We start from the raw sequence: 13,192 nt of genomic DNA, 5'->3' as shown, positions 1-13,192 counted from the left end.
AGAATGGGCAGGGTGGCTTACCCAGGGGTGTCCAGCAGCCCAGTACAACCCAGGTAAGATGTGGTTGAAGTAAGAGTTTGGGTAGAAGTACTATATAAAGTTATATGTTCCAGTCATTGGACTGCAAGGACGTATTGTCTGTTTCTCTGAAACACCACAAGAGCCAGAGTCGAACTTTAGTTTTCACTTTATTACTTATTCCATTTGGCACTCGTAAAGTTCATTGCCTTGACTGAAGTACACGGCCAAAAAGCACAAATGGAAGAAGGTGGGGGAGTATATCTTAGAACAACCACTTACTTGAGGAACAAGTTTTAGAGGGTTTTTCTAAAGCATTAAAAAAAACACTTTATGACCATATTACACATGAAAACAAAATTAAGAGTGGCAGAACCGTTTACTGTGTAGTGTAAAGGTTTTTACATTTGTTCTTAGGATAGATATACAAGCTATAATGGGGACAAAATACAACAAGATTGTAAGCCGGGAATATTTGCGAGGGGGGAGGGGGGGAGGGTGGACACATGCTAAACACAAACTAAATAATAAGTTAGATCTATGAGAGATGGCAAATCACTGTTTAAAAGTCCTACTTTTTAAGCTACCTCTTATTTGCAACACTACTCAATTTCTCTACTCTAACAGCTATTGCTAAAGCATGCCCCACACTCCTTCTAGTCTTCGTTCAGCTGTTATGGTCAAGGGATGTTCCCTTTGCCGGTCCCGTAACATAGTCTAAAAGCCCCCTAGACATGACAACTTACATACATTCTCTAGCTTGCAGAGATGCTATACCCCTTCATGCATATCTCCCTTCGTCCTTTACTTGGTAGGCCAAGGTTTTAAAATATTTTCCTATCCATGCCTAAATGAGGTGTCAAAATCACAATACTGAAGTGCTGGAGGAAAAAAGGGTCACACAATGATAAAAACAGTCACAGGTACATTTCATTTTGATGGCTGGATTCAGATTGTTGCCCTGCGCCAATCCAAATCCGCCAGGTCATGTATCTAGCATTCTTTTCAAAGGATATCGTCAAGGTATGTCTCCTCCTCTTCCCCCCCCCCCCAAATTGTGGAAGCAGAGCAAAGGTTTCCAGATTTGCCACATGCAACTGCTTCCGGTCGCAACCCACCATGTCTACTAGTTCTACAATGTTGATCGTAATGCAGACACGTAGAATATAGCGTATTTTAAAAGGATATGCCACTGGCATCCCAGAATTCAACTGTCTAGACAGCAGCCCAGTTCACAAAATGGATACCTGCCCCGAAAAGGTTGCCATCAACTCCGAAGCGTTCAGCTTGTCCTTCAGCTCCCAAGTCGCAGAGAACTCCATAAGAGGGACAGTCCAAGTTATTGCTTCTGCCACGGAACACTCCCACAAAGGCTGTCGGCTAAAGCAAGCACAGCCAGCAGCACGCAACAAATTTCTATCCTGACTTTCTTTTGAAACACACGCCCAGCTGGAGCCCTCCACACTGATGTAACCCTTAGTGCAGTCTAAGTAGTAAACGCTTACAAGATCTGGCTTATATTTAACAGTCATTGGCACAAGGTTCTTCTGACATTCAGAAGAGGTTTGTGAATAAATAATTTAGGACTTCTTTTGCGTGCCAAACTGGGCAGGAGTTCAACCGATCTGCACTGTTTTTCTGTCCGCACAAATCCCGTCTTTGACTTTCAAACACTGTAGGGAGAGCTGCTTCATCCGGTTATCCAGTGCTGGCCCCGTGGAAGAAAAGCTGGTACTGCTGCTCCTGTTCTTGTTCACTTTGTCAAGAGTCTTGTTCTCTGCCCCCTCGGCCCGGTCCCCTGTGAAATCCAAATGGAAAAGTTATGCAGCTTCAATTTAAACAATGTAATTTTATTATAACAGAGTAAGCTTGAGAGGCAAACAAAACATCAGAATCACATTTGCCCATTCTAGCCTAAGGAATACAATCATGTTTCTTCCCTCTTCCACCCACTCATCTTGGAAAATTTGGGACCTGGCAGAGTAATTTACCTACAGACATCTCAGTTGTATGCGACAACTGTGTTCCTAACATCCATCTTGGGGAAATGCAGATAATTGTTCCCCCATTTGGATATGCTAACTATATTAATAATCTGATCCAGCCACTGCCAAGAGAAAGTGTCCTAGCTCCAAAAGAAATGTCCAGCATTCTGTACCCAGTGGTTACCTCTCAGGTGTTCCTTGGAAAGTTACAAACAGGGCACAATGATGACAGCTATCCTGATTTATCTCTGCTACAAGGTAACCTGGGCAAGGTTGCCAATAAACACAGAGATTTTGTTTTTATCTGTGATGGCCAATAATCACTAGGGTGCTTTGGCGTCTGAAGCGGTCATTTGCGCCTGAAGCAGCCAGTGGCGCAGGAGGGGAAGGGAGGCACTAGTGCCAGCATGCAGCCAGCACTCGTGCCTCCCTCCCCCCACCCCGAAAATATTTAGTGCTATGCACTCAGAGGCTCTTCCAATTCCTTGTTTTGGCTGCCCTTTTCTATCCCCTCCTCCTGTACTGAGACATCCATTTTGCAACGGGGTGACCAGAGCTGTGCAATCATGGCCACACTACAAATTTAGCTAATAACATCATGGCTCCTCTTCTGCTCACTTTGTGAAAAGGCCTTCCTCCTTGTCACTGCCCAGACAGGGCATGGATGGCATCTTCATAGGTCTTGTAAGGTTGAGGCTTAGGAGACAGATCATAGGGACTAAGGCTGCCTCGTGTATAGGTACTTGTGGACCCTGTTTTCATCTCTATGCCAGTCTTGCCAGCTGCACAATGCCACAAAGATACCATCCACAGGATTGGATGCTGAGAATTTTAAAGGAACCGTTTGTATGGGAGATAGGGTCCCTGTGTCCCAACCCAGTTCTATGCAGCATGATGTCAGCTGCTTTGTCGTTTCTTGTTTCATCATGAAAGTAGCATGTGATGCTCCTTTGGAAGATAAGCCTTTAAGCCAGGGGTAGTCAAACTGCGGCCCTCCAGATGTCCGTGGACTGCAATTCCCATGAGCCCCTGCCACCATGCTGACTACCCCTGCTTTAAGCAAAGCCTAGTCCCTGTACTGCTGCTTCAAGAAACCAACAAATGCACCTGGAGAGAGCGATACAGCTGTGTTTTTTTGTATTTCCAGTGTAAGCCCTGAAGAGGTGTGTTGTGAACCTCCCATCCAGCAAGATGCACAAGCATCAAATACAGACACAACGCATGGGAAGATGTGCAGCTGTCCCTGCTGGATGCTGTGTTGGATGCAGCACAGAAGGCAAAATGCACAAGCTGTGGCATGTCCACTCTCTTGTCATCTCCGAAGCTGCCCTTAGACTGTAACTGGTTCTGTCTGAATCCAGATTAACCCTTGAGCCTGAACTCAGAAACAGATTAAGGAACAAATGCAGCAGCAGGCTTTCTCTAGCAACCACACAGCTTTTTGCAGCTGCTCGTATTTAAATACAAACCACAGAGTTTCAACCAAGAGTTTTCCAATCTTGCTTTTTTCCTTTTACAGTTGTGATCAATGGTCTTGGTAACAGGCATATTTTCAACATTGCTTTTGTTACTCCACACAGCAACAAATCTGTCATCTTTCCCTGTTCCAACTATTAGTCACAGCCCATCATTGCCAAATTTGTGACTTATTTTTAGACAAGTTCCATGATCTCTTCACTAGAACAGACACACTAAATAAATCATCTGCTTCTGGAAATCTCTTCCTGCCCAAGTCCAAAACCTCGGCTTTAGCTTAACTGATGAGTTAGGGATTTCCTACACATTAACGGATTGCATTAGAGCTCTAGTCATTGAATGATTTCACACAGCAGGCTTAAATTACTGGTTGACATGAGAACATCTCCCTTGAAATACTTTCCTCCATCAAGATCAGGGTGGGGGGGGGGACAGCAGGAGACTGGGTAGATCAATAAGACTCAAAAGGTTCTGATCTAGTTTATGCTTGATGCAGAACAAAAAGGGAAGATACATTTAAATGTACTTACCACCTGTGCCAACTCCAGACACAGGTGGGTGCTCTGCTAACAAGCTGGTGCTTATGCAACATATGGGCTTGCACGGTATTGGTAAGACCTAGCAGGGGCGAGAGGGGGGCACAGAATAACACTTCTGCTAAGGCCTTTCTCCACCATGACCAAGTGCATCATGCGTATGTGGGGCCCGAAACAGGACTGCAACACAGCCCACATCGAGCAAAAAGCAGACAGCAAAGACACAGGACAGAGAGGCCGAGAGGGATGACTCTGATGGAGCACCAAGAGGTGAAGCAACAATGGGACTGCAGACAAGTGTGCTAGTCTAAGACCTCTGGGCTATTTAGAACATTTTCCTTATTATAAGAATGAGTATGAAACGTTATCACAATAACTAGCAATGCCGTAAGTATGTGAAAGCCAATAGAAACAGACCCTGCTTTAGGTGCCTGAACAGCAAGCCAGTCCATGGCATCTCTAAAAGACATCTTTGGTCTCCTTTACAGAAATTATTCTTCCAACCTCTTGAAGGAGCAGAAGCTGGGAGGGGGGGGGGGAGATCACCTGACAGGGAGTTCCATCAAGAGGGCATTGCTGAAAATCCAGCTTCCCACCACCCACCTTACCACTATCAGTGATGAAACCTGACACAGAGTTTACCTGGGTCAGGATGGAGCTCCCATGGAAAGAGAAGCATAGAAGAGAAGGGTCTTTCACGTGCAGTTAGGAAAGGGAGTTTACCACTAGCAATTTTATAAGTAGGTAATGGCGGACACTGAAGGCCAAACCATTCTCAGCTCCACCCGTCCAACTTACCTCTTTCGATTTCGCATTCAGGAGAGGAAGCCCCACTGCATTCGCTTCGAGGTCCCAGCAGAGGAAACGTCCCAAACTCTGAGAGCGAGATGGGGCTGGAGAGATCAAGGCTTCTCGGCCGCACCACTGGGAGAAACTGTGCTGGCACGTCCAAAGGGCTTGTTGGACCCGAACTAAGACTGGATACAGACTGTGTCTCAGAGTCTTCTTCGGACACAAAGCTGTTGCAGTTATCATCCTCAAAGACTTCTGAAGCCACTGTGGGAACATTCAAGGGTTAGGTTCATAGTTTCCCTTCAGAATCTACACCGCTGGCTGGCCTTATCCCACACAACTATCTACAAAGGGTGAGGATATAGAACATGGAAAAGAGAGCATCTGAGGGGATTAAGGGCAGAATATTTCCACATCGAAGCTTCTGTGGAGGCCTTGTATGATAGCAGAGAAACAGGATCAAAAGATGTAAGTAATTTGTGTAGGGGGGGGAGAGGAAACTGACATGCCCCCATTTTTAATCTGGGGACAAAATTCTAATTGGCTAGCCACGGGTAGTCAATTCCCATGAGCATCTGGAGCGCCGCAGTTTGATTACCCCTGGGAAAGACAGACACTGCCTTTATTGGAGACTGACCACAATATCTCCATCCACTGCCACTGACTCTCTCTCTCTGTCTTAGAACAGCTCTTTGTTCCACGGCTGGGACCCAGTGGTAATTTCCACTGGCACAAGTACCTCTGATCTCCCAGTTTCTGCAGGCCAAAATGCTGTGCATGGGGGACAAGTGCCTCCAGGGATTGCATGAGGGACCCAACAGGGGCGTGGGGTGGAGGAATGGGCAGATAGTTGCTTCCACCGTCAGTGGAGATCTATCACAAGATTCCACCCTGTTTTGTATCAGTGCCAATACCTAAATGCCAAGTATAAAATTCCTGTACAGACTAGAGTCTAAATTGCACAGCACCTGGAGCCCAGTCCTCTTCCCCAACACCACATCTGTGCATTTCTACACCCTTCAATATCATTCGAGAGGCAAACACCCATGTAGCTGCTCCTACTGAGCCAGGCTCTTGGTCTACCAAGGTCGGTGTTGTCTACCTAGGCTGGTAGTGGCTTTCCAGGGCCTCAGGGGAGGCCTTTCTCATTGCCTACTGCCTTTCAACTGGAGATGTCAGAGATTGAACCTAGGACCCTTTGCGTGCCAAGCAAATGCTCTACTACTGAGCCATGGCCATTCCCCATTCACTTATGACGGTTTTAGAAATAATTCTGTTATATAGCATTTATTCTACGATCTGTTAAGTACTTTGGACATTGGCTGTTCTGCAGTGAGTCTGTGGGATCTCTGGCTGTAACCCACTGGCTAAGAGCAAGCTCCAGCAGCCCCTTGGCACTTTCAGCCAGCTGCGATGTCATAAGCGACACCTGCAGAGAGGAGGAGCAATGCCTCTACTCCAGCTCCAAGTACGTCTTTCTATTCTACAGTTCCCAGGAGAAAAAGGGGGACCACCTCAACCTGGCTACCTAAATATCTGCCATTTCCAAGGTCTGTAGAACGTTTTTTAAAAGGACCAGTGTACACTTCATAAGGCAGACAGGTGCGGAAAGGACATTTACATTTCTGTCATGTCCAAAATTCATAACTGTGTATGGCTTTCCACAGTACAACACAGAACGGGTCCCAAAGCACAGTCCTCCATTTGATTCAACTTTCTCACGTCCTGGGATGGCTGTGGAGCATTCATTCCATAGGCACAACCCAAGCCGTAGAAATACTTACTGGAGATATTATCTGACTCCAGTTTGCACACCGCAAGGTCTTCCGTTGACACGTTGTTGCCTTCTGCGCCCACCCCACATCCTCTGGGCCCCATGGAAGAGGCTCGTCTCCGTTCGTGGATCTCATCCGAGATCATCTCCAGATTCTTCAAGGCTGTCTTGTATTCACCCTTTGCCAAGAACAGCTTTGCTTGAAGATCATCGACGGTCTTCTTTAATTGCTGAACAAAGGAAGCAGAAAGGACTTCTGTACTGAGACTCCAAGGCAACTCTCCATCGTCATGACTAAACAGGGAGATTATAGCATAATTTGCAGTGACTAAGGCTACAGGGATATTTGGCTTTCAGCTGTCGTCATATGCAGCCCCTGTGGTGAGCAGTGTCTTAGCAGAGTTAGACTGCTGGACTAAGGAGAAGGAGAGCTGCATTCAATCTCCACCCCAACCAGGAAGCTCCTAGGGTGACCTCAGGCCAGTCACATCTCCTTTGCCTAAACCATCTCCCATGGCTGCTATGAGGAGGATGGATAAATTGCATGCGCTGCCCTGAATGCCTCAGAGAAAGGGTAGGAGAAAAGTGCAAAATAATAAATTAAAAAGCTCAAAGTGCAGGATTCAAAGTGAAACCCCCACCAATTTCACTCAAGGAAGGCGAAGCCCACTGACCGTTCTGCCACTGAAAGCAACGGAACAGAAATACCACATTTAACTGATATCTTTCAGATCAAGAAGAAACATCCATAGATCAGGAATAAGATGCAGCCACATAAAGTAGAAATTGCAATACGGCTTTTTGCTAAGTCAGGTCATCTATCACTCAAGGTCAGTGCTTTCTACTGTGGCCGGAGCAGCAGACACTGAGGATCTAATCTGGGCCTTTTGGCATGTCAAGCAGATGCTCTGCCTCCTAGCAGTGGCCTGCTCTGCAACGGCTGAAGCCATCCCCTGGTTGGAAAAGGAATCCTAATCCGGAAAGGGGGGGTGGGAAACGGCCATTCTTAGAAAAGGTATTTGATAACTTACCTCCAGTTGCACGTAGTATTTTGCCTTGAGTTCAAAATAAGGCCTGTGGGAGAAGCAAAACAGGAAAAGGCCACTTAATGAAACGATTCAGACATTAGGACAGAGAAAGCAGTTTTGGACCGTTCTCAGAAACAGCAAGACCTTTTCCGCACCAGGAATCCAGGGCTAATTTCCACTTCCGGGCATCCGCACTGGTCCAAGGCCGCCTTCCCTTGCTGCAGGGCAAATGAGGGCCTGCATCGCATCTGGCCTGAAACTGCTCCGGACCAGCACTGACATCACCTGGAAGTGTGAATTAGACCCACAACCGGATGAGCACTGTGCCGGGCCAGATTCCTGGTCCAGAAAAGGTCCATCTGCTAATCTGCGACAAAAGAGCCATCACTTTGCACTTAGGACTGTCCCCACATTCAGCTGCAGGTCTGGATGCCTGTGTGAGCTGGCTCCCGGATAAGATATGTCCCATATAGCCACACGTACTTGGATTTATTGATAGCTCTTTTCAGTTTCTTCTCCAGCTGCTTCATCCGGCCCATGGCAGCATTGTATTTGGCTGCCGTCTCCTTGTGCACCAGCTCGCTTCTGGTTTTTGTCTGTTCTGCCTCCATGACCTTTACAGGAAAAGGTAACAAAAATTAGTTTGGAGTTCAAGTAGCTGCAGGCTTGTCATATGTTTAGACTGGATGTGTCTGAAACACTATTTTCGTAACCCTCTCCCTGTGCTTTCGCAATTTTCTAGTGTCCACTTGTTCCTCCTCCTATTGGAATCTACTCATTTGCTACATTGGCTCCCACCTAGGAGGAGGGCACTAACTGCAGAAGGTGGTGGAAATGAGTTTTATTTGAGAGGCCTGTTCATGGGATTTAAGGGGCTGGTACTTTCTTAGGGGAGGTTAATGAGGTTTTATCGTATTGAAAATTGTAGGCTATCTTCAGCCACGAAGGAAAAGTAGGATATAAGTATTTTAATTTATAAATGAATACAATGATGGGGGAGCAGAGCAACATGGGGGGAAAGATGACAACAGAAATTTCTCACGGAGATTACCAAATCACGGAGATTGGCAGATTACCAAATCTAAATCAATAGATGATAAATAATGGAAGATGCAAAACCTGGATCAGGCTCTCTCAACTAGGGTTTCATGAAACCCTGGTGTTTCTTGATAGCCCTGGAAGGGTTTCTCAAATGGTTGGGAGTTAATTAATTTTAATATATTTTTTAAATTTGTTAAACATTTATTGAGTGATATTGACCCGACCCTCCCCCCAAGATGGGGGTGGGAAGGGGAGGGTTCCCAAGTGGGCATGTACACAACTATGATTCATATTCTGCACAAAATCTCAACTTCTGGGGTTTCTCAAAGGGATTTCTCCATAGTAAAAAAGATTCAGAAAGGCTGGCCTAGATAGAATTTATTCACTTTTGCGGTAATGTAGCTTTAAGGACAAGCTAACAACGGCCTGATTAAAAATTCCAATAGGGACTCTGGAATCCAAACACATAACAATAACAGATGATCTGCAAAAATACATACTGATCACAGTATAACTTGGGTCTCAGAGAACAAGAGCAGAAATATTTCTAGCCAAACTTACGTAGATAGAGTATGTGGTTAAATACTGCTGGATTAATCCTTGCATGTTTAATTTTTTTTTAAAAATCATAGTTTTCCAAAGGAAAGGTAAGAGACTTTTCTGTAGAATTTTTAGAGCAGGGCTTCTACACCACATTCACCTTGCAAACTGTAAATTCCACATTAGAAGAGGGAAAAGCCCTTGTGCAAATAAGTTTAGGCAGTTTCCCCACCTCTTGTAAGAACCAGCTGCTCCTCATCTATAATGCATGAAGCTCCCCCTGTATTCTACAGAATGATCTCCAGGTCCAAATAACCAAGTATTTCAAGAGGAGACAGACAGGAAGGAACAAACACTCTTCCCCAAGATGACCCAGTAAAAAAGCTGTTACCCTCTGAGTGGCATGGTTGAGCATCTCTTGCCAGGCAGAATCAAACTGACGCTTGTCATCCTCCAGCAACCGCTGCTCCGCCAGGGAAATGGTCTCTTTCGCAGCCCGCAGCACCTCCGTGGAGCGCTGGAAATCCTGTGTGGCCTTCTGGGCCTCCAGTTGGGCCTAAGGAGAGAGATCCAGTCATTCAACACAAACCAATGTCATCTCACTTAAGACGCTGACTCCAGGTTTTACTGAAAATTAGGTGGTGGTAGAAGAATCTTATCTAGTTTGTCACACACATACTCTTATGAATTGTATCATATGAAATACAATGTGTACTTCCGACAACATGAGGGTCCTCTGATTGGCCCTCAGAGGTAGGTCCCTCCCTCCCAAGGGCCACTCAGATGAGCTGACGCGCTGTCGGGAAGTACTGGAGCGCCTTTTATTGGCCCTCACTGGGAGGGCCCTCTCCCACTGAGGACCAATGGGAGGCTTTTCCCTGCCCCCCTCACTGATTTCAATTTGCCACCTCCACAGGCAGTGAAAAACACCTGTCTCCTCTTGGTGCTCAGGGACTCATGAATTCCTTTTAAATAGAAAATAAAACAGACATATCAGATATTGGGGAATATCTGATATAACACAGTGTAGCATGAAACCAACCATCTAGTATGTAGCTCTGCAATCTAGAGTCTGCCTATCAGCTAGTCAAAACCATGAAAATGCTTAGGTCACCAAAGAGATAAAATACCAGGCAAATTACGTAATTTTTCTTTTCCCCATAGCCCAAGTCTCACAAAACCGACACATCGTCTTCTGCAGCAGTGCTGTTCAAAGCATTCCCTGAAGCATCAGATTTGTCCAGAAACCCCCATGTTGCATTTCTCTGGTATTTAACTATCTACGATTATTTAAACTGGCAAAAGGCTGAAGCATTAGAAGCCGTTTGTCAGAGATGCATATGAGCAAATAAAATGCTGCATAGTCAGTCAGACCTGGCATCAAGTAACATTGGACGGGTCAGGGGGCAGCTATCAGCAACACTGTAACCACTTCCAGGAACAACCTAGACCTGATGTCATGGTTTTCTAGAAATCATCAAAAACTTTATGGTAACACCATAGAGTTTCCAGAATTTCCTAGGGAGAACTGACAATTTCTGTTTTTTCCCCCAAAAGTTACTTTCTGCCATCACCTTGGTGATCATTTTTTTTCTTCTTCTGTTACCAATCAGAGCAGCAGCAGGAAACAAGGGGTGGCCCTCCCCCAATGGAAAATTGGCATCACTAGTCTACAGGGCATGTTTACTGCTAAAGACCTCTGGTGGAGTAGGCTGGTTTGTAGCAGTTTAAAGCAGCCTTGTCATACATATGCCCTTCTGCAATCCGGTTGCCTGCGATGCATAAATGTTATTTTATGTTCCTTTTTAAATGGCCTACCAGCATACCCTTCAATTATAATCAGAGTCCTTAAACAAGCATTGCTTTGGCACAGGAGCCAAGACTGTCAATCAACCAAAGGACTCACAGACCTCAGAAAAATCCCCTGCTATCTTTCTTCCCGATAGACTTGCCAGAAACTGCCAGGCACTACCCTGGAGCTACTCTGGTCTCTGCTCCCAGCCTCAGTCCAGGTACCTGAATGTTTTATTATAATAGCAAAACATGCATATAAAAGACAAAGCAATTCAAATCCCAGATCACTTGCAGAAAATCCCATGGAGCAATTTTGCAATGCCTTCGGTTACTTGAGGATTGTGATCCAGTAAAAGACTACTGTCGAGGGACCGTGGATCTTGCTCGCCCACATGAGAGGATATATGTAGCGTTCTCTAAGATGGTTGTGTTGCTCACAAAGGAGGAGAACGTGCTCCACTAACTCAGGTTTCTTGGCGGGACATGAGCAGAGTCTGCCGGCACATCGGATTTTAGCATATTGACCCCTAGTCACTGCCACTGGAAATCATTAATAGTACACCTCCAGAGGAAAAACCCTCCTGTACTCACTAGAGGCACCTCAACTACTGTGTCACTTTTCACTTCTCCTTCCCATACCACTTAAAAAAAACTGCCGAATGCTGAATAAAATTTCCAAACAAATGACCAAGAAATTGTCTAAACATTTTCTTTAGCTTAAAACTTCATGAGCAAAGTGTTTTGCTTTGTTTTTTTTAAGCAGGGAGTATTAGAATAAACAGAACAGCTGCCTTATCACAAACAAAAACTACGCAAAACACAAAACTAACATTTTAAAGGGTAACGTCATCATAAAGTGTAAGTAAAAGGAAGAATAGAGCCATATGCACAATGCTCCCAGTATTTACCATAAATTGCTGGAATAGAAGAACAATGTTTTTTTCAAAGTCTCAATTCGGAAGATGGAATATACATTTTTTTTTCCAGGGTTTCTCAATTCAGTTCTGCCTCTTGTCCCACCATGCTGATCTTGCTCTTTTCCGCTGCTCCAGACAGATGAATGCTCTATCTCGATCCACCCCACAAGGCTGTTGTGTGGATGGTGTCCCCCCCCCCTGGGCAAGCTGCTTACCCTGCCATGACCCCTGTCAAAGGGTCGTTCAACCCCCAAAGTGGTCCTGACCCCCAGGTTGAGAACCACTGGTCTATGTAATTCATAGAACACAAACGTTGTCAACTTCAAATAAGTTAAGATGCCATCAGTCAGAGGATACCCAAGGTATTGAACCCACACAACATCACTGCTTTTGAAAGGTAAAGCTGGCCAGTTCCAGACCTCATAGTTGGCCTTCCCATATTTCTCACCACTCAACCCAACATGTCACCCTTTCTCATCTGGTCTGTCCTAATCACGCCCCTGCATCATCATCACCTTCAGCCATTTGTACCATTTCAGTTTTGCCACCACTTCTCAAATACCTTTCCTCACACCAAAGCAGTTACCCAAATAGCCCTGTGATCAGAGTCCTCATCTTCTAATGACCAAAGAACATGGCCACTTATTCCACACCCTTTCTCCATAGCTGCTAGGGGAGGCAACTGCAAATTCAACACCCTCCAGAGCACTTGGGCTGCAAGTTTAAATAGAATGGATGAAAAGGTTAACAGCTGATACTGTTTTCCTGAATGCAGTCTAAGGACACTGGGTTCCTAGCTCTAAGGATAGGTCATTAATAGATGAGGGATGGTAGGGGGATCATGGGCCTCACAGGACATAAAATGACCTGATACAACCCTTGGGTTCTATGTCTGGCAGCTCTGCTTTGTGTCAGCCACCAGGAAGGCCAGTATTATTATCTATGCTATGGTCTCAAATACAGGGGGCTGGAGGCTTCTTAACTTGCCATCTTATGGCTCTTATTACTTTTTGCTTTCTCCTTTCCCTTCGCACCACCCTGAAAACACCTTTTTCAATAGCTCTGATGTCACCATTGACATACTTTTGGCAAGCCTGCCAATGCAATATATAAGCAACTGAATGGAAGTACGCTGCCAACCTTGAGTCACATCTGACATTTTACATGCTGTGAGTTAGTCTTTAACTCTCAGTTTCAAAAGCTGAAAAATAAAACTGCAAAAAAAAAACATTTCTTTCAGGGGCTTGTACCTTCATGGGTTCTGTTACACAGCCATCCACTACCAGTGGGT

The 13,192-nt window shown here is 45.3% G+C and overlaps 1 protein-coding gene across 1 annotated transcript in view; it reads right to left on the bottom strand.

Annotated features, from left to right (window-relative positions):
* Positions 1 to 169: 169 nt before the first annotated feature.
* Positions 170 to 13,192, bottom strand: part of SH3BP5 (SH3 domain binding protein 5) — a 37,808-nt gene continuing 24,785 nt past the window's right edge. The window contains exons 4-9 of the mRNA XM_077304484.1: positions 9,582 to 9,746; positions 8,093 to 8,223; positions 7,613 to 7,655; positions 6,592 to 6,811; positions 4,814 to 5,071; positions 170 to 1,816 (exon numbers count right to left, since the gene is read on the bottom strand). Coding sequence (XP_077160599.1) covers positions 1,635 to 1,816; positions 4,814 to 5,071; positions 6,592 to 6,811; positions 7,613 to 7,655; positions 8,093 to 8,223; positions 9,582 to 9,746 — 999 coding nt within the window. The 3' untranslated portion in view covers positions 170 to 1,634. The remainder of the gene's footprint in view (positions 1,817 to 4,813; positions 5,072 to 6,591; positions 6,812 to 7,612; positions 7,656 to 8,092; positions 8,224 to 9,581; positions 9,747 to 13,192) is intronic.

This window comes from Paroedura picta, chromosome 11 (assembly GCF_049243985.1).
Source record: "Paroedura picta isolate Pp20150507F chromosome 11, Ppicta_v3.0, whole genome shotgun sequence".
Lineage (NCBI taxonomy): Eukaryota > Metazoa > Chordata > Lepidosauria > Squamata > Gekkonidae > Paroedura > Paroedura picta.
This window is presented reverse-complemented; position numbering and strand designations above follow the sequence as displayed.